At 37.5% G+C, this 19,626-nt stretch overlaps 1 protein-coding gene across 1 annotated transcript in view; it reads right to left on the reverse strand.

The window, feature by feature from the left end:
• The window catches only part of TECPR2 (tectonin beta-propeller repeat containing 2), a 608,030-nt gene that overhangs the window by 557,139 nt on the left and 31,265 nt on the right, over window positions 1-19,626 (reverse strand). Inside the window, exons 2-3 of the mRNA XM_053707105.1 lie at window positions 14,566-14,846; window positions 14,242-14,370 (exon numbers count right to left, since the gene is read on the reverse strand). Of these exons, the coding sequence (XP_053563080.1) occupies window positions 14,242-14,370; window positions 14,566-14,790 (354 nt within the window). The 5' untranslated portion in view covers window positions 14,791-14,846. The remainder of the gene's footprint in view (window positions 1-14,241; window positions 14,371-14,565; window positions 14,847-19,626) is intronic.

Raw genomic sequence — 19,626 nt, forward strand, 5'->3', positions numbered from 1 at the left:
TGAATCACATTAAAATATCACAATAAAATACCAGAATCTTCTATGATTAGCCAATAACTCTAATTCAATGCCCAATATGGATTACAAGCTTACATTTATCAGTTAAGCATAAATTTTGTTTTTGGTTTACTTTGTAAAGAATATTGTAACAGCATAAGTGTGTCTAATTGATTCACAATCTAGTTTCTATATAAACATATTTCAATATGGTTTATAAATGTAACTAATCTCAAGAGTTTAGGAATAAATATTAATTTAAATTGTTTCGTATATACATTTTAATTGGAGGTTATTTAAAAGAATAATAATAAATAAATTATAATTTATATCCTGGAATATACCAACAAGCTGTATCCCACAGTCATTGGTTGCACACTCTAGTAAGTCATTAATAACCATTCCTAATTGGCCTCAGCAGAAAAGGTTACCTAAGTTACAATATGGCTGTGCCCACTGCTTTATGGACATTAACATTACCCTTATTTTCTCAATATTTAAACAGCTAATATAACAACAAAAAAACATGTACAAATTATTTTCATGCTAATCTTTACTCTTTGCCATTCAAGCAATGGTTTATTTAGTGTTTAATGTCCCTTTAAGCTCTCATGGAAAGGAGATAGGTTTCAACAAATAGAAAAAAAAAGAGAAAGAATAGAAGTAAATAGTAATAGAATAGAAGTAAATAGTAAAGTTCTTTAGACAGACATGAAGCACAATTTTTTTCTTTTGTGATTCATATAGAACACACAATTTTAAACAAATTCCTAATTTATTTATATTAACAAATTTTCTTTGTTCTCTTAGTGCTTTTCAAAAAGATACCATTATAAAGTTACATTTTCACTTCCATATCCATTTATGCTGAGCTTAATAATTGTAAAGGCATTAAACGATGTGAAATTGCATCATATGATACATGTTATATGAGAAAAAGGGAAACTGTTTCTACAAAAGGCAACAAAAAGCCATCATGTATTACAAATAAGCGCTACCCAGGTGCTGAACCAAAAATGGTCCGGTTCCTAAGCTCACATTCCTGCTTTTTCAAATAAAGATACTAAAAGATCAAAGAAAAAAATAATAGGAGTAAATTAGAAAGTTGCTTAAAATCACATGCTCCATCTGAATCCTGAAGGAAAAAAATATGAGTTTCATATCCCTTTAAGCTTGTGAAGCCTGCCACGCGCTCTTTTCATGGTCAGAACTGAAAAATTCTTAATTGTCAGACTAAAAATTACAGGAAATGAGAAATGTAAATAATAAAAGTGTACTGCACAAACATTTATTACAGTCTCATAGTGTTTACTGTCCCCTTTTCAAAATAAAATTCAGGGTTTTTATTAATAGTATTTTTTTAATAAAAACATAATTTATGTAAGAACTTACCTGATAAATTCATTTCTTTCATATTAGCAAGAGTCCATGAGCTAGTGACGTATGGGATATGCATTCCTACCAGGAGGGGCAAAGTTTCCCAAACCTCAAAATGCCTATAAATACACCCCTCACCACACCCACAATTCAGTTTAACGAATAGCCAAGAAGTGGGGTGATAAAAAAGTGCGAAAGCATATAAAATAAGGAATTGGAATAATTGTGCTTTATACAAAAATCATAACCACCACAAAAAAGGGTGGGCCTCATGGACTCTTGCTAATATGAAAGAAATGAATTTATCAGGTAAGTTCTTACATAAATTATGTTTTCTTTCATGTAATTATCAAGAGTCCATGAGCTAGTGACGTATGGGATAATGATTACCCAAGATGTGGATCTTTCCACGCAAGTGTCACTAGAGAGGGAGGGATAAAATAAAGACAGCCAATTCCTGCTGAAAATAATCCACACCCAAAATAAAGTTTAATGAAAAAACATAAGCAGAAGATTCAAACTGAAACCGCTGCCTGAAGTACTTTTCTACCAAAAACTGCTTCAGAAGAAGAAAATACATCAAAATGGTAGAATTTAGTAAAAGTATGCAAAGAGGACCAAGTTGCTGCTTTGCAAATCTGATCAATCGAAGCTTCATTCCTAAACGCCCAGGAAGTAGAAACTGACCTAGTAGAATGAGCTGTAATCCTTTGAGGCGGAGTTTTACCCGACTCAACATAGGCAAGATGAATTAAAGATTTCAACCAAGATGCCAAAGAAATGGCAGAAGCTTTCTGGCCTTTTCTAGAACCGGAAAAGATAACAAATAACTAGAAGTCTTTCGGAAAGACTTAGTAGCTTCAACATAATATTTCAAAGCTCTAACAACATCCAAAGAATGCAATGATTTCTCCTTAGAATTCTTAGGATTAGGACATAATGAAGGAACCACAATTTCTCTACCAATGTTGTTGGAATTCACAACTTTAGGTAAAAATTCAAAAGAAGTTCGCAACACTGCCTTATCCTGATGAAAAATCAGAAAGGAGACTCACAAGAAAGAGCAGATAATTCAGAAACTCTTCTGGCAGAAGAGATTGCCAAAAGGAACAAAACTTTCCAAGAAAGTAATTAATGTCCAATGAATGCATAGGTTCAAACGGAGGAGCTTGAAGAGCCCCTAGAAACCAAATTCAAACTCCAAGGAGGAGAAATTGACTTAATGACAGGTTTTATACGAACCAAAGCTTGTACAAAACAATGAATATCAGGAAGATTAGCAATCTTTCTGTGAAAAAGAACAGAAAGAGCAGAGATTTGTCCTTTCAAGGAACTTGCGGACAAACCTTTATCTAAACCATCCTGAAGAAACTGTAAAATTCTTGGAATTCTAAAAGAATGCCAAGAAAAATGATGAGAAAGACACCAAGAAATATAAGTCTTCCAGACTCTATAATATATCTCTCTGGATACAGATTTACGAGCCTGTAACATAGTATTAATCACAGAGTCAGAGAAACCTCTTTGACTAAGAATCAAGCGTTCAATCTCCATACCTTTAAATTTAAGGATTTGAGATCCTGATGGAAAAAAGGACCTTGCGACAGAAGGTCTGGTCGTAGCGGAAGAGTCCACGGATGGCAAGAGGCCATCCGGACAAGATCCGCATACCAAAACCTGTGAGGCCATGCCAGAGCTACCAGCAGAACAAACGAGCATTCCTTCAGAATCTTGGAGATTACTCTTGGAAGAAGAACTAGAGGCGGAAAGATATAGGCAGGATGATACTTCCAAGGAAGTGACAATGCATCCACTGCTTCCGCTTGAGGATCCCTGGATCTGGACAGATACCTGGGAAGTTTCTTGTTTAGATGAGAGGCCATCAGATCTATTTCTGGAAGTCCCCACATTTGAACAATCTGAAGAAATACCTCTGGGTGAAGAGACCATTCGCCCGGATGTAACGTTTGGCGACTGAGATAATCCGCTTCCCAATTGTCTATACCTGGGATATGAACCGCAGAGATTAGACAGGAGCTGGATTCCGCCCAAACCAGAATTCGAGATACTTCTTTCATAGCCAGAGGACTGTGAGTCCCTCCTTGATGATTGATGTATGCCACAGTTGTGACATTGTCTGTCTGAAAACAAATGAACGATTCTCTCTTCAGAAGAGGCCAAGACTGAAGAGCTCTGAAAATTGCACGGAGTTCCAAAATATTGATCGGTAATCTCACCTCCTGAGATTCCCAAACTCCTTGTGTCGTCAGAGATCCCCACACAGCTCCCCAACCTGTGAGACTTGCATCTGTTGAAATTACAGTCCAGGTCGGAAGCACAAAAGAAGCCCCCTGAATTAAACGATGGTGATCTGTCCACCACGTTAGAGAGTGTCGTACAATCGGTTTTAAAGATATTAATTGAGATATCTTTGTGTAATCCCTGCACCATTGATTCAGCATACAGAGCTGAAGAGGTCGCATGTGAAAACGAGCAAAGGGGATCGCGTCCGATGCAGCAGTCATAAGACCTAGAATTTCCATGCATAAGGCTACCGAAGGGAATGATTGTGACTGAAGGTTTCGACAAGCTGAAATCAATTTTAGACGTCTCTTGTCTGTTAAAGACAGAGTCATGGACACTGAATCTATCTGGAAACCCAGAAAAGTTACCCTTGACTGAGGAATCAATGAACTTTTTGGTAAATTGATCCTCCAACCATGATCTTGAAGAAACAACACAAGTCGATTCGTATGAGATTCTGCTAAATGTAAAGACTGAGCAAGTACCAAGATATCGTCCAAATAAGGAAATACCACAATACCCTGTTTCTCTGATTACAGACAGAAGGGCACCGAGAACTTTTGTAAAAATTCTTGGAGCTGTAGCTAGGCCAAACGCAGAGCCACAAACTGGTAATGCTTGTCCAGAAAAGAGAATCTCAGGAACTGATAATGATCTGGATGAATCGGAATATGCAGATAAGCATCCTGTAAATCTATTGTGGACATATAATGCCCTTGCTGAACAAAAGGCAAGATAGTCCTTACAGTTACCATTTTGAACGTTGGTATCCTTACATAACGATTCAATATTTTTAGATCCAGAACTGGTCTGAAGGAATTCTCCTTCTTTGGTACAATGAAGAGATTTGAATAAAACCCCATCCCCTGTTCCAGAACTGGAACTGGCATAATTACTCCAGCCAACTCTAGATCTGAAACACAATTCAGAAATGCTTGAGCTTTCACTGGATTTACTGGGACACGGGAAAGAAAAAATCTCTTTGCAGGAGGTCTCATCTTGAAACCAATTCTGTACCCTTCTGAAACAATGTTCTGAATCCAAAGATTGTGAACAGAATTGATCCAAATTTCTTTGAAAAAACGTAACCTGCCCCCTACCAGCTGAGCTGGAATGAGGGCCGCACCTTCATGTGGACTTAGAAGCAGGCTTTGCCTTTCTAGAAGGCTTGGATTTATTCCAGACTGGAGATGGTTTCCAAACTGAAACTGCTCCTGAGGATGAAGGATCAGGCTTTTGTTCTTTGTTGAAACGAAAGGAACGAAAACGATTATTAGCCCTGTTTTTACCCTTAGATTTTTTATCCTGTGGTAAAAAAGTTCCTTTCCCACCAGTAACAGTTGAGATAATGGAATCCAACTGAGAACCAAATAATTTGTTACCCTGGAAAGAAATGGAAAGTAGAGTTGATTTAGAAGCCATATCAGCATTCCAAGTCTTAAGCCATAAAGCTCTTCTAGCTAAAATAGCTAGAGACATAAACCTGACATCAACTCTGATAATATCAAAAATGGCATCACAGATAAAATTATTAGCATGCTGAAGAAGAAGAATAATATTATGAGAATCATGATCTGTTACTTGTTGCGCTAAAGTCTCCAACCAAAAAGTTGAAGCTGCAGCAACATCAGCCAAAGATATAGCAGGCCTAAGAAGATTACCTGAACACAGATAAGCTTTTCTTAGAAAGGATTCAATTTTCCTATCTAAAGGATCTTTAAACAAAGTACCATCTGACGTAGGAATAGTAGTACGTTTAGCAGGGGTAGAAATAGCCCCATCAACTTTAGGGATTTTGTCCCAAAATTCTAATCTGTCAGACGGCACAGGATATAATTGCTTAAAACGTTTAGAAGGAGTAAATTAATTACCCAATTTATCCCATTCTCTGGAAATTACTTCAGAAATAGCATTAGGAACAGGAAAATCTTCTGGAATAACCACAGGAGATTTAAACACCTTATCTAAACGTTTAGAATTAGTATCAAGAGGACCAGAATCCTCTATTTCTAAAGCAATTAATACTTCTTTAAGTAAAGAACGAATAAATCCCATTTTAAATAAATATGAAGATTTATCAGCATCAATCTCTGAGACAGAATCCTCTGAACCAGAAGAGTCATCAGAATCAGAATGATGATGTTCATTTAAAAATTCATCTGTAGAGAGAGAAGTTTTAAAAGATTTTTTATGTTTACTAGAAGGAGAAATAACAGACATAGCCTTCTTGATGGATTCAGAAACAAAATCTCTTATGTTATCAGGAACATTCTGCACCTTAGATGTTGAGGGAACTGCAACAGGCAATGGTACATTACTAAAGGAAATATTATCTGCTTTAACAAGTTTGTCATGACAATTAATACAAACAACAGCCGGAGGAATAGCTACCAAAAGTTTACAGCAGATACACTTAGCTTTGGTAGTTCCAGCACTAGACAGCGATTTTCCTGAAGTATCTTCTGACTCAGATGCAACGTGAGACATCTTGCAATATGTAAGAGAAAAAACAACATATAAAGCAAAATTGATCAAATTCCTTAAATGACAGTTTCAGGAATGGGAAAAAATGCCAATAAACAAGCTTCTAGTAACCAGAAGCAAAGAAAAAATCAGACTGAAATAATGTGGAGACAAAAGCGACGCCCAATTTTTTTTTTGGCGCCAAATAATACGCCCACATTGTTTGGCGCCAAAAATGACGCCACATCCGGAACGCCGACATTTTTGGCGCAAAAGGACGTCAAAAAATGACGCAACTTCCGGCGACACGTATAACGCCGGAAACAGAAAAGATTTTTTGCGCCAAAAAAGTCTGCGCCAATAATGACGCAATAAAATGAAGCATTTTCAGCCCCCGCGAGCCTAACAGCCCACAGGGAAAAAAAGTCAAATTTTTAAGGTAAGAAAAAATGATTGATTCAAACGCATTAACCCAAATATGAAACTGACTGTCTGAAAATAAGGAATGTTGAACATTCTGAGTCAAGGCAAATAAATGTTTGAATACATATATTTAGAACTTTATAAATAAAGTGCCCAACCATAGCTTAGAGTGTCACAGAAAATAAGATTTACTTACCCCAGGACACTCATCTACACGTTTGTAGAAAGCCAAACCAGTACTGAAACGAAAATCAGCAGAGGTAATGGTATATAAATAAGAGTATATCGTCGATCTGAAAAGGGAGGTAAGAGATGAATCTCTACGACCGATAACAGAGAACCTATGAAATAGACCCCGTAGAAGGAGATCACTGCATTCAAATAGGCAATACTCTCCTCACATCCCTCTGACATTCACTGCACGCTGAGAGGAAAACCGGGCTCCAACTTGCTGCGGAGCGCATATCAACGTAGAATCTAGCACAAACTTACTTCACCACCTCCATAGGAGGCAAAGTTTGTAAAAACTGAATTGTGGGTGTGGTGAGGGGTGTATTTATAGGCATTTTGAGGTTTGGGAAACTTTGCCCCTCCTGGTAGGAATGTATATCTCATACGTCACTAGCTCATGGACTCTTGCTAATTACATGAAAGAAATGTTAATTTTGGTATTACACATGTAGACCTTTTTTAATCCTTTTTTGAGCTCCACTGAACTGGGAAAGTGTACTTCTTTTATAAAAGTATTAAAGTTTTTGGATAAAGGATGTCAAAAGCCGTTTTTTCCTTGGCAAGCTTAAAGGGACAGTCAACACCAGAATTTTTGTTGTTTAAAAAAGGAAGATAATCCCTTTATTACCCATTCCCCAGTTTTGCATAACCAACACACGTATAATAATACACGTTTTACTTCTGTACGTACCTTGTATCTAAGCCTCTGCAAACTGACCCCTTATTTCAGTTCTTTTGACAGACTTGCATTTTAGCCAATCAGTGCTCACTCCTAGGTAACTTCACGTGTGTGAGCTCATTGTTATCTATATGACACACATGAACTAACACCCCCTTTATGAGTTTGAAGAGACATTAGCATATGAACCTCCTAGGTTTAGCTTTCAACTAAGAATACCAAAAGAACAAAGCAAAATTGGCGATAAAAGTAAATAGGGCATGTGATTTTAAACAACTTTCCAATTTGATTCATGAAAGTTTTTTTTGGACTTAATTGTCCCTTTAAATGAACAAAACAAATTGTATATGAATAATATAGATCAGCAAATAAAGATTACATTGCAAAAAGCTTGCATGCAAAACAAATGCTTTCATATTTAAAAAAGGACAGTAGACTCCTTGAGATTGAGATATAAAATGTTTAGTTATACATATTGATACAACGTTGAAATATATTTTCATTATTTTGCCCCCTTTTCATGTAACTTACTTCTGAAACCAAGAAATTACTAATTCTCAGCATTTTAAATGCACCTGCTGTTTTCTCAAGGCTAACCCTGGTACATAGCGTTCCATTGTTGGATTTATCAAGATAACAACTGCAAAAAAAACATAATTTATGCTTACCTGATAAATTCCTTTCTTCTGTTGTGTGATCAGTCCACGGGTCATCATTACTTCTGGGATATAACTCCTCCCCAACAGGAAATGCAAGAGGATTCACCCAGCAGAGCTGCATATAGCTCCTCCCCTCTACGTCAGTCCCAGTCATTCGACCAAGAATCAACGAGAAAGGAGTAACCAAGGGTGAAGTGGTGACTGGAGTATAATTTAAAAAATATTTACCTGCCTTAAAACAGGGCGGGCCGTGGACTGATCACACAACAGAAGAAAGGAATTTATCAGGTAAGCATAAATTATGTTTTCTTCTGTTATGTGTGATCAGTCCACGGGTCATCATTACTTCTGGGATACCAATACCAAAGCAAAAGTACACGGATGACGGGAGGGATAGGCAGGCTCATTATACAGAAGGAACCACTGCCTGAAGAACCTTTCTCCCAAAAATAGCCTCCGAAGAAGCAAAAGTGTCAAATTTGTAAAATTTGGAAAAAGTATGAAGCGAAGACCAAGTTGCAGCCTTGCAAATCTGTTCAACAGAGGCCTCATTCTTAAAGGCCCAAGTGGAAGCCACAGCTCTAGTGGAGTGGGCTGTAATTCTTTCAGGAGGCTGCTGTCCAGCAGTCTCATAGGCTAAACGTATTATGCTACGAAGCCAAAAAGAGAGAGAGGTAGCAGAAGCTTTTTGACCTCTCCTCTGTCCAGAATAAACGACAAACAGGGAAGAAGTTTGGCGAAAATCTTTAGTTGCCTGCAAGTAGAACTTGAGGGCACGAACTACATCCAGATTGTGTAGAAGACGTTCCTTCTTTGAAGAAGGATTTGGACACAGGGATGGAACAACAATCTCTTGATTGATGTTCCTGTTAGTGACTACCTTAGGTAAGAACCCAGGTTTAGTACGCAGAACTACCTTGTCTGAGTGAAAAATCAGATAAGGGGAATCACAATGTAAGGCTGATAACTCAGAAACTCTTCGAGCCGAGGAAATAGCCATTAAAAACAGAACTTTCCAAGATAACAATTTTATATCAATGGAATGAAGGGGTTCAAACGGAACACCCTGTAAAACGTTAAGAACTAAGTTTAAACTCCATGGCGGAGCAACAGCCTTAAACACAGGCTTGATCCTAGCTAGAGCCTGACAAAAGGCCTGGACGTCTGGATCTTCTGACAGACGCCTGTGTAACAAGATGGACAGAGCTGAAATCTGTCCCTTTAATGAGCTAGCTGATAAACCCTTATCTAAGCCTTCTTGTAGAAAAGACAATATCCTAGCGATCCTAACCTTACTCCAGGAGTAACCTTTGGATTCGCACCAGTATAGGTATTTCCGCCATATTTTATGGTAAATCCTTCTGGTAACAGGCTTCCTAGCCTGAATCAGGGTATCAATAACCGACTCAGAAAAACCACGTTTTGATAAAATCAAGCGTTCAATTTCCAAGCAGTCAGCTTCAGAGAAGTTAGATTTTGATGTTTGAATGGACCCTGTATCAGAAGGTCCTGTCTTAGAGGTAGAGACCAAGGCGGACAGGATGACATGTCCACTAGATCTGCATACCAAGTCCTGCGTGGCCATGCAGGTGCTATTAGAATTACTGATGCTCTCTCCTGTTTGATTTTGGCAATCAATCGAGGAAGCAGCGGGAAGGGTGGAAACACATAAGCCATCCCGAAGTTCCAAGGTGCTGTCAAAGCATCTATCAGAACTGCTTCCGGATCCCTGGATCTGGACCCGTAGCGAGGAAGTTTGGCGTTCTGGCGAGACGCCATGAGATCTATCTCTGGTTTGCCCCAACGTCGAAGTATTTGGGCAAAGACCTCCGGATGAAGTTCCCACTCCCCCGGATGAAAAGTCTGGCGACTCAAGAAATCCGCCTCCCAGTTCTCCACTCCCGGGATGTGGATTGCTGACAGGTGGCAAGAGTGAGACCTCTGCCCAGCGAATTATCTTTGATACTTCCATCATTGCTAGGGAGCTTCTTGTCCCTCCCTGATGGTTGATGTAAGCTACAGTCGTGATGTTGTCCGACTGAAACCTGATGAACCCCCGAGTTGTTAACTGGGGCCAAGCCAGAAGGGCATTGAGAACCGCTCTCAATTCCAGAATGTTTATTGGCAGGAGACTCTCCTCCTGATTCCATAGTCCCTGAGCCTTCAGAGAATTCCAGACAGCGCCCCAACCTAGTAGGCTGGCGTCTGTTGTTACAATTGTCCAGTCTGGCCTGCTGAATGGCATCCCCCTGGACAGGTGTGGCCGATAAAGCCACCATAGAAGAGAATTTCTGGTCTCTTGATTTAGATTCAGAGTAGGGGACAAATCTGAGTAATCCCCATTCCACTGACTTAGCATGCATAATTGCAGCGGTCTGAGATGTAGGCGTGCAAAAGGTACTATGTCCATTGCCGCTACCATTAAGCCGATCACCTCCATGCATTGAGCTACTGACGGGTGTTGAATGGAATGAAGGACACGGCATGCATTTTGAAGCTTTGTTAACCTGTCTTCTGTCAGGTAAATCTTCATTTCTACAGAATCTATAAGAGTCCCCAAGAATGGAACTCTTGTGAGAGGAAAGAGAGAACTCTTCTTTTCGTTCACTTTCCATCCATGCGACCTTAGAAATGCCAGAACTAACTCTGTATGAGACTTGGCAGTTTGAAAGCTTGAAGCTTGTATTAGAATGTCGTCTAGGTACGGAGCTACCGAAATCCCTCGCGGTCTTAGTACCGCCAGAAGGGCACCCAGAACCTTTGTGAAGATTCTTGGAGCCGTAGCCAATCCGAATGGAAGAGCTACAAACTGGTAGTGCCTGTCTAAGAAGGCAAACCTTAGATACCGGTGATGATCTTTGTGGATCGGAATGTGAAGGTAAGCATCCTTTAAATCCACAGTGGTCATGTACTGACCCTCTTGGATCATGGGTAAGATTGTCCGAATAGTTTCCATTTTGAACGATGGAACTCTTAGGAATTTGTTTAGAATCTTTAAATCTAAGATTGGCCTGAAAGTTCCCTCTTTTTTGGGAACCACAAACAGGTTTGAGTAGAACCCTTGTCCTTGTTCCGACCGCGGAACCGGATGGATGACTCCCATTAATAACAGATCTTGTACGCAGCGTAGAAACGCTTCTTTCTTTATCTGGTTTGTTGACAACCTTGACAGATGAAATCTCCCTCTTGGGGGAGATAATTTGAAGTCTAGAAGGTATCCCTGAGATATGATCTCTAGTGCCCAGGGATCCTGAACATCTCTTGCCCAGGCCTGGGCGAAGAGAGAGAGTCTGCCCCCCACTAGATCCGGTCCCGGATCGGGGGCTCTCGATTCATGCTGTCTTTGGGGCAGCAGCAGGTTTCCTGGAATTTTTTGATGCGTAGCAAAGAGCGCCAAAAACGGCCCCTCCCTCTCCCACACAGCAGTGAAGAGAAACGAAACTGTCACAAATAAAAGCAAAAAAGGCTGCCAAGTGGAAAATAATGCCCAAATATTTATTCACACAGTACCTCAGCAATGTAAACGATTCTACATTCCAGCAAAAACGTTTAACATGATAAATAGTTATTAAAAGGATTAGTGACCTTTAACAGAGTAGTTCCGGTGAAATACCATCCCCAGAATACTGAAGTGTATACATACATGTCATTTTAACGGTATGGCAGGATTTTCTCATCAATTCCATTCAGAAAATAAAAACTGCTACATACCTCAATGCAGATTCATCTGCCCGCTGTCCCCTGATCTGAAGCCTTTACCTCCCTCAGATGGCCGAGAACAGCAATATGATCTTAACAACTCCGGTTAAAATCATAGTAAAAAACTCTGGCAGATTCTTCCTCAAACTCTGCCAGAGAAGTAATAACACGCTCCGGTGCTATTGTAAAATAACAAACTTTTGATTGAAGTCATAAAAACTAAGTATAATCACCATAGTCCTCTCACACATCCTATCTAGTCGTTGGGTGCAAGAGAATGACTGGGACTGACGTAGAGGGGAGGAGCTATATGCAGCTCTGCTGGGTGAATCCTCTTGCATTTCCTGTTGGGGAGGAGTTATATCCCAGAAGTAATGATGACCCGTGGACTGATCACACATAACAGAAGAAATAAATGTTATACTAACTGTATAACAGTGACTAGCCTTGCTGTCTGGACTAAAGCTCAGATTGGCTCCTACAAATAATACAATTGGTGGGTGGGGTTTGGCTATTGAAAAATAACTGCAGTAAAAAGGATGTTAATTAGTTTTTTAAACAATAAGAGTTGGCCGATATGTTGTTCTATAGCAGCACAACAGAAAGGTCTTGTAATCACAATTGCGTTTACTGACCCTTTAAACTAACATTTTGTTAGCAACAGGTGCTTTGTTTTCTGTTCCAAGAACTTATCCTTTCAAAAATGTATCACATCCCTTATTCTCTTACAGTTAGTAAAATTAGGGACAGATAAACTACAGCAAGCAAACCAACATTATGTAGAATGTAGCAGGGTTACACTTGTGAACTCTGGAGTATACACTTCTCAAGAAAATAAAAAAAATAAAAATTATTTAAACGTTTTACAGGAAAAGGTGGTTACGTAAATAATGAAAAGTATAATGCTTTTTTTTTTTTTAACTTACAATTTATGGGGATTCAAAATTGGTCTTATGTCTCTTTAAAAGGGATAGGAAAGTCAGAATTAAAGGGACATTTCACCCGAAATTTTTCTCCCCTCTAAATTGTTGCCAATTATTATTTTACCTGCTGGAGTGTTTTAAATTGTTCACAAGTAGCGCCTTTACCCCTATTTTGGCTTTTAAAATAGCTGATTTAGCCTGTGGTATCCCAACCTATACTGAAAGTTTCTATAATTGAGTATATTCTATTGAATTGCCTAAGTAAACACAGCCAGCAGAAGAGATTACACTCAGTGGGATGCAGGATAGTTAAGTAATAAAATTATAATTTTCCATTGTTCTCTCTAAGTATTGAGCTTGGTTTGCTAGACAAATATAAGATAAGGAAGCAAGTGTGTGTACATAAAGTGATAACATAATGAGATCTGATATTACCTGAAGCTCAACACATTGTAATAGGCTGTGGTTTAAAAGCACAAAACCAGCTACTTCCTATACACAAATAAACAGAAAAATGCAATTTCTCATAAATGTTATACTCTGCAGCTGGTATAACTGGTATAGCTGGTATAGTCATTGAAATTACATTCATATAAAAACAATTTTACAGTGTACTGTCCCTTTAAACTTGTATGGTTCAGATAGAGCATGTTATTTAAAACATTTAAATTCACTTCTATTTTCAAATGTTCTTTGTTCTCTTGGTATCCATTGTTGAAAAAGAATACATACATATCCTAAACTAGTGGGAGTTATTTGGTGGTTGCACACATTTGTCTCTTGTGATTGGCTTACTAGATGTGTTCAGCTAGCTCTCAGTAGTGCACTGCTGCTCCTTCAGCAAATACCAAGAGAATGAAGCAAATTGGAAAGTTGTTTAAAAAAATTGTATGCTCTATCTAAATCATGAAAGAAAGAAAAAATGGATTTCACGTCCCTTTAAAGTATGTAACTTGTAACATATAGTGTTGAAGATTAGCAGGAACTGATGCATCAGTATTTGTGCTACAATTATTGAACATTCCATTTCACAAAATAAGTTAAAATGCAAACAAATTCCTTTTATCTGGCTATGTCTTTAACCCCTTCAGCAATGCCATGTTTTCAACATCTGTTTGTGTATGTAAAATAAAAATGTCATGTTCCTTGACTGCTATAGACGACTCACTTCAGTAACCTATGGACTGTTTTACCAGTTTAATTTTAGATTATTTTAGCCAATTCAATTTTTTTAACCATCTAGATTTACTGGCATTGGTATATATTTAAATTCATTAATAAAATGCACCAAAGGGTGTCTTGACATAAACTTGTAGAAAAACGTCTGAATGTATGTTAAATTATGCAATTAATCTGTCCTTTGGATAGCAGGAAATGTTACTTTATAATGCCACCCGGCCGACAACATTTTAAATCAAAAACACTTTTGTTATTTTGTTTTAAAGTGCCTACACAGCAAGTCTTTTTCATCAATTTGTACAATCACCTGTTTGTTTCTCCCGGGTAAAGGAGACACTAATTGAAATACAGCAACACGTCCGGACACCATGCCAACTGCAACAAGGTCATCGAAGCAGCTCAGAAGTTTAACAACAGAGATAGACTCTGTTTTTCCCTGGAAAAGGGGATAACAAATAGGTTTAGAATGGATTACATCAATCTACTCAGAACCAAAGCAATTGTCAGCAAGCATGTATGTTTTTTTTTGTTCAACATTTCACAGAAATTCCTAATTACTAACTTACTAGATCACACAGACCTCTCTGAAAGTCAGATAATACATATGAAGTAAACTTTAATATAAAATTACCTCCAGGTTATATTTTCTCATCTGGTTTGTGTGTCTGCAGTACAGATACAGCATGCCGATGCTACTTCCAACTGCAATGTAGTCACCATTGGCATCAAGCGCTGTTAAATAAACCAATACAGACCGAAATCCTTTCTGTACTTTTGCAGGAATAGCATTGAGGATAGAATACAAAGGACAAAACTCCTTTAGAGTCACAGCTTCAGGTAAAGATGCCATGGTCATTTAAGTAATCACCAGCAACAAAAACCTTCACATTTCTACGGGCACCTGAAATATAACTGACAAAATAAAATATTATTTTATAAAATGTTAAGATATTGACATAGTAACTAATAAGCAGTCTAAATTCCTAAATAAAGCTTTTAATCAATGCTGTTCCAATAAACAAATAACAATTACATTAATACTTATTTTAAGGACATGGTTTTATTTAGTTTTAAAATAATTATCACTGTGCTAAATAAACACACACATTTTATATATATATATATATATATGGGGTCAGGAGAAATAGAGGGGGGTAAATAGTTTTTAACTATTTTCAGAGATTACTCTTAAAGGGAAAGTAGCCCTTAAATGGACAGTGCAGTAAAAATTAAACTGGCATGATTCACATAGATCATGCAATTTTCCAATTTACTTCAAATTTGCTTTGTTCTCTTGGTATCTTTTATTGAAGAGTAAAACTAGGTAGGCTCATAAGAGCTCAGGAGTGTGCATGTGTCTTTAGTAGTCTATGGCAGCAGTATGTTGCAACATTTGTAGCTTTGTTATACAATGTTGCAAAACACTGCTGCCATAGAGTACTAAAGACACGTGCACACTCCTGAGCTCTTATGAACCCACCTAGTTTTACTTTATCCGAATCATGAAAGTTTAATTTTGACTATAAATGTCCCTTTAAGGCTGAAAACTTTGAAAGGTAAAAAAAAAAAAAAAAAAAAAAAAAAAGAGAAGAATCTAGACTTAGATGTGTGATTTGTTTAGAACTTGGTCAAAATAGAAGCTGAAGACATTTACTTATAAATATTTTACACAAAAATTGTCTGTGGTCCATAGTATGCCAGACCCATGACAGTAAGTCATACTGAGTCACAATCTTTTTTTCTTCATTCAAGCTAGGGCAGGGTTACAGTTTAAAGTACTGTACATAGGCAGAAACATGAGTGAAGCTAGCAGGATGTGATAGATTATTATTATCGGTTATTTGTAGAGCGCCAACAGATTCAGCAGCGCTATAAACATAGGCGGTATACAAGATAACATTTATAGGGATCAAATGGGTAGAGGAAAAGAGAATTTACCTACACATTTTCCCTACCTATACGTCACTAAAGTATTAAAAAAAAAATTAATAAAACAACCTTTAGTTACATGTTGTATAAACTGTATTATGAAATTTAAATATTTCCTAAATGACATAAGAAGGGCTGCAGCCCGCAACTATTATTTTCATAATCAATTAATCGGCCGATTATTTTTTCGATTAATCGGCTGATTATTTTTTTCGATTAATCGGCTGATTATTTTTTCGATTAATCGGCTAATCGTATTTTAAAAAAAAAAAATCTATATTTAAAATACATTCCACATATTAAGTGTTATAAATATAAAACTACAGACTAAAAAAAAAAAAAAAACTTTACATTAACACAACAGATTGTCCAATTTTTAAACAGGCAGCGGAACACAATTTTATAATCAAGCAAAAAAAAAAAAAAAAAAAACAGTTTCAAAAGAGGTAGAACTAGAAAGAGGTAGACTATCACTGTTAAAGGGACATGAAACCCTATTTTTTCTTTTGCGATTTAGAAAGAGCATGTAATTTTAAGCAACTTTCCAATTTACTTCATTTTTTTAGATATCCTTTGTGAAAGAAATAGCAATGCACATGGGTGAACCAATCACACAAGGCATCTATGTGCAGCAACCAATCAGCAGCTACTGAGCCTTTTGCCAATTTCACCAAGGTGGGATATTTCTCTTTGTTAACTGTGCACCACTGCAAGGGGCCTCTTAAAGGGACAGTATACTATAAAATTGTTTTCCCATTAATGTGTTTCCAATTACTTTTTTTACCCGCTGCAGAGTATAAAATGTATGAGAATTGCTTTTTTAAGGCTTATTTGTGTATATAATTTAGCTGATTTTGTGTTTTGAAGTCACAACCTAATAAAATGGGTTGAGCTTGTAGGTATAATCAGATCTCATTACTTTATCACATTGTGTAAATATACCTACTTCTTTATCTTATATCTGTCCATAAACCAATAACCAATACTTGTAGAGAACAATGGAAAATTAACATTTTATTACCTTATCTCTTCTATAACCCCCTGGGAGTGTAATTTCTTCTACTGGCTGTGTTAATACAGCTGGGCCTCGCGGCCAAAAACTTTCAGGATGGGTGGGGACACCACAAGCTAAATAAACTAATTCAAATGCCGATATAAGGTTAATGGAAATACTTGTAAACAATTTAGTGCACTCCAGCAGGTAAAGTGGAGCGTTGGGAACAAATTAAAGGGGAGAAAATTTTTGAGTAAACTGTCCCTTTAAAGTAAGCCTGGACTTCATTCTAGCATAAAAATTATATGGAATATCTATATGCCCTGGTAAATAACCAGCTATAAGGTTAGGGAAAAAATATCTAGTCCACGCTTAAAATAACAGATATATATTTATACAGGTTGAATTTAGTACATATTACAATTTAAAAAAAAAAGTCAAAAGCACTAAGGACTATATATCAATAACAGGACAAAGCCTTACACATTTATCTATACAGTACATATAATCAGCAATATCAAGCCATCTGCTAATAATTGTGCAAACAGATAACAGTGCACATCAATTCAAATAACAAATCCCATCAATCTAGCTAGGTATAAATAACAAGCTCGGTACTATATCATGCAAAGCATAGTCCCAAATAACCTTGTTTAATATAAACGATCCAAATGATGACTGCTAAGAGAATAACCATAAAACACAATACCATGTGCAGGAGCTCATTGCAGTGAAGCAGTTGGTGCTATGCACAGACCAACTATTTTCATAATCTATTATCGATTATATTGATTAGTTGTTGCAGCTCTAGACATAAGATATTGTTCTCTACACTTGGTTCCATGCCCTCTCCCAAATGTCCAATTGTAAAGATGCAAATATTCCTAAACCCAAACTATTTCGAACTCCCAAACCTTTTCCGATCATAAGCAGTTTGGATAAAGGGTTTCCTACCTGTACTTATTGTGTTAAACAATATCATATTAATTATCAAATGATGTGGTAGACTCCATTCCAGGCAGCTAACCGATTTTTATACAAAACTATACTTTTAAATTAATAAAACAATCTTTTCACCTGGAAAATATTCTAGACCACATTAGAATGAATGAATTCTTTAAATTGTGTGGTGCGGAGCCTTAGGTCACTCCAACCATAAAACCACAATTGTTTTGTATGACTTCTGGGAAACAATGGTGGATGTGTACTCTATGGAATGACAAGTCACAAACGAAGGAAAAACCATTCATTAAAATGCACAGCATCTAATTACAAAGCAGTTACTTTAATAAGAACTAGGCAGAGAAAATAACAGTTTAGTGCAATCAGATACACAAATTCAAACAACTAAGGTCATTTATAGCCACACAGTGTTAAAGGGAACCTAAACACCATCATTTTTTCCGTGATTAACTTTTTATTAAAACATTTTTGTATTATATTAAACATTGTTGCTTACTTTTTTATTTTCCTAGCATCTGCTCAATTATTTTTCAGCTCCAATATTACCCCTAAACCACCGCCTACTGAATGTGGTGCTAGCCGCCATGTTGTAACGCGCGTTGTCTATATAGACTGTATGCGCACTCCCTGCTTCACTCCTTCACTTCCAAGCATGCGCATAAAAGGGAAACTCTTTGCAGCTTCTATGAAGCTCGTTCTCATTAACTTTGTGAACGAGCTTCATAGATTTAGTTGTTCAGTTGCACTGCAGCCGTTTTCACTGAATGACAGCTGTGTGAGACCGGCTTGTCAGTGCACTGTTCAGCTATTATTAGTCAATTGCGCTCTGAATCTGACTAAGTTAGCTCTCTGGATTTTTTAGATTTTGTAAGCATAATAATTTATATACTATTTTACTTATTCAAATGTTTTTTTTAAAAAACTTTCTCTTCAAAAACAAAAAAAATGTCAGACTTTTATTGCATCGTTTTTTTTTTTGTTTGATTTTACATAACGTTATTCTTTATATTTTATTTTTATTTAAACATTTCTCATTGTTTCATTTTTAGCCGCAGCTTCTGTAAATGCAAGATGTTTGGCTGACAGTGGGCTGCAACTCGTGTAGCTATAGACAGATCACTGACAGAACTGCTAAATGTTTCACACTGCAGTGGATCCGTGAATGCATTATGTAAAACCGCAAATACATTTCTGATTCAATTGATGAGATCCGATATGTCCTATGAGAAACTGAATATTCAAGTCAATACCGTTGAATCAGAAATTCACTGTACTCTGTTTATATGTATTTGCGGTTTTACATAATGCATTCACGGATCCACTGCAGTGTGAAACATTTAGCAGTTCTGTCAGTGATCTGTTTATATTCCTGGTGTGCAGGCCCCGGACTGACCCTAGGGCATACCGGGCATTTGCCCTGTGGGCTGCGGCTGCCTTAGCCCCCACCCACTATTACACACTGAGTGATTTTAGCTAGCCCCAAAATGTTATATTTATGTGATTGGTAGGGCTGTGGGGATGCCGGTAGCCTTAGCCCCGCACACACACTGACTAGGCTGGACTACTGTACTGCAGTCACAGACACACTGTATGTGTAACACATGTGTGGGTCAAGCAGGAGCTAAAGCACAGTAGAGTGTGGGCTGCGGCTGTGTATGACATGTGATGTGGAACACTGCAGTGCTGGAGTTCGGCTTGGCAGTTGCCCCCAAAGCTTTAGTGAGTAAGAGCACTGAGCAGCAGCCAGTCAGATCCAGGCACTGTGCAGTGAACGATACTGGCATTTGTGCTGGGGAGGAATCATTG

The sequence above is a fragment of the Bombina bombina genome, chromosome 1 (genome assembly GCF_027579735.1).
Source record: "Bombina bombina isolate aBomBom1 chromosome 1, aBomBom1.pri, whole genome shotgun sequence".
Taxonomy (NCBI): domain Eukaryota; kingdom Metazoa; phylum Chordata; class Amphibia; order Anura; family Bombinatoridae; genus Bombina; species Bombina bombina.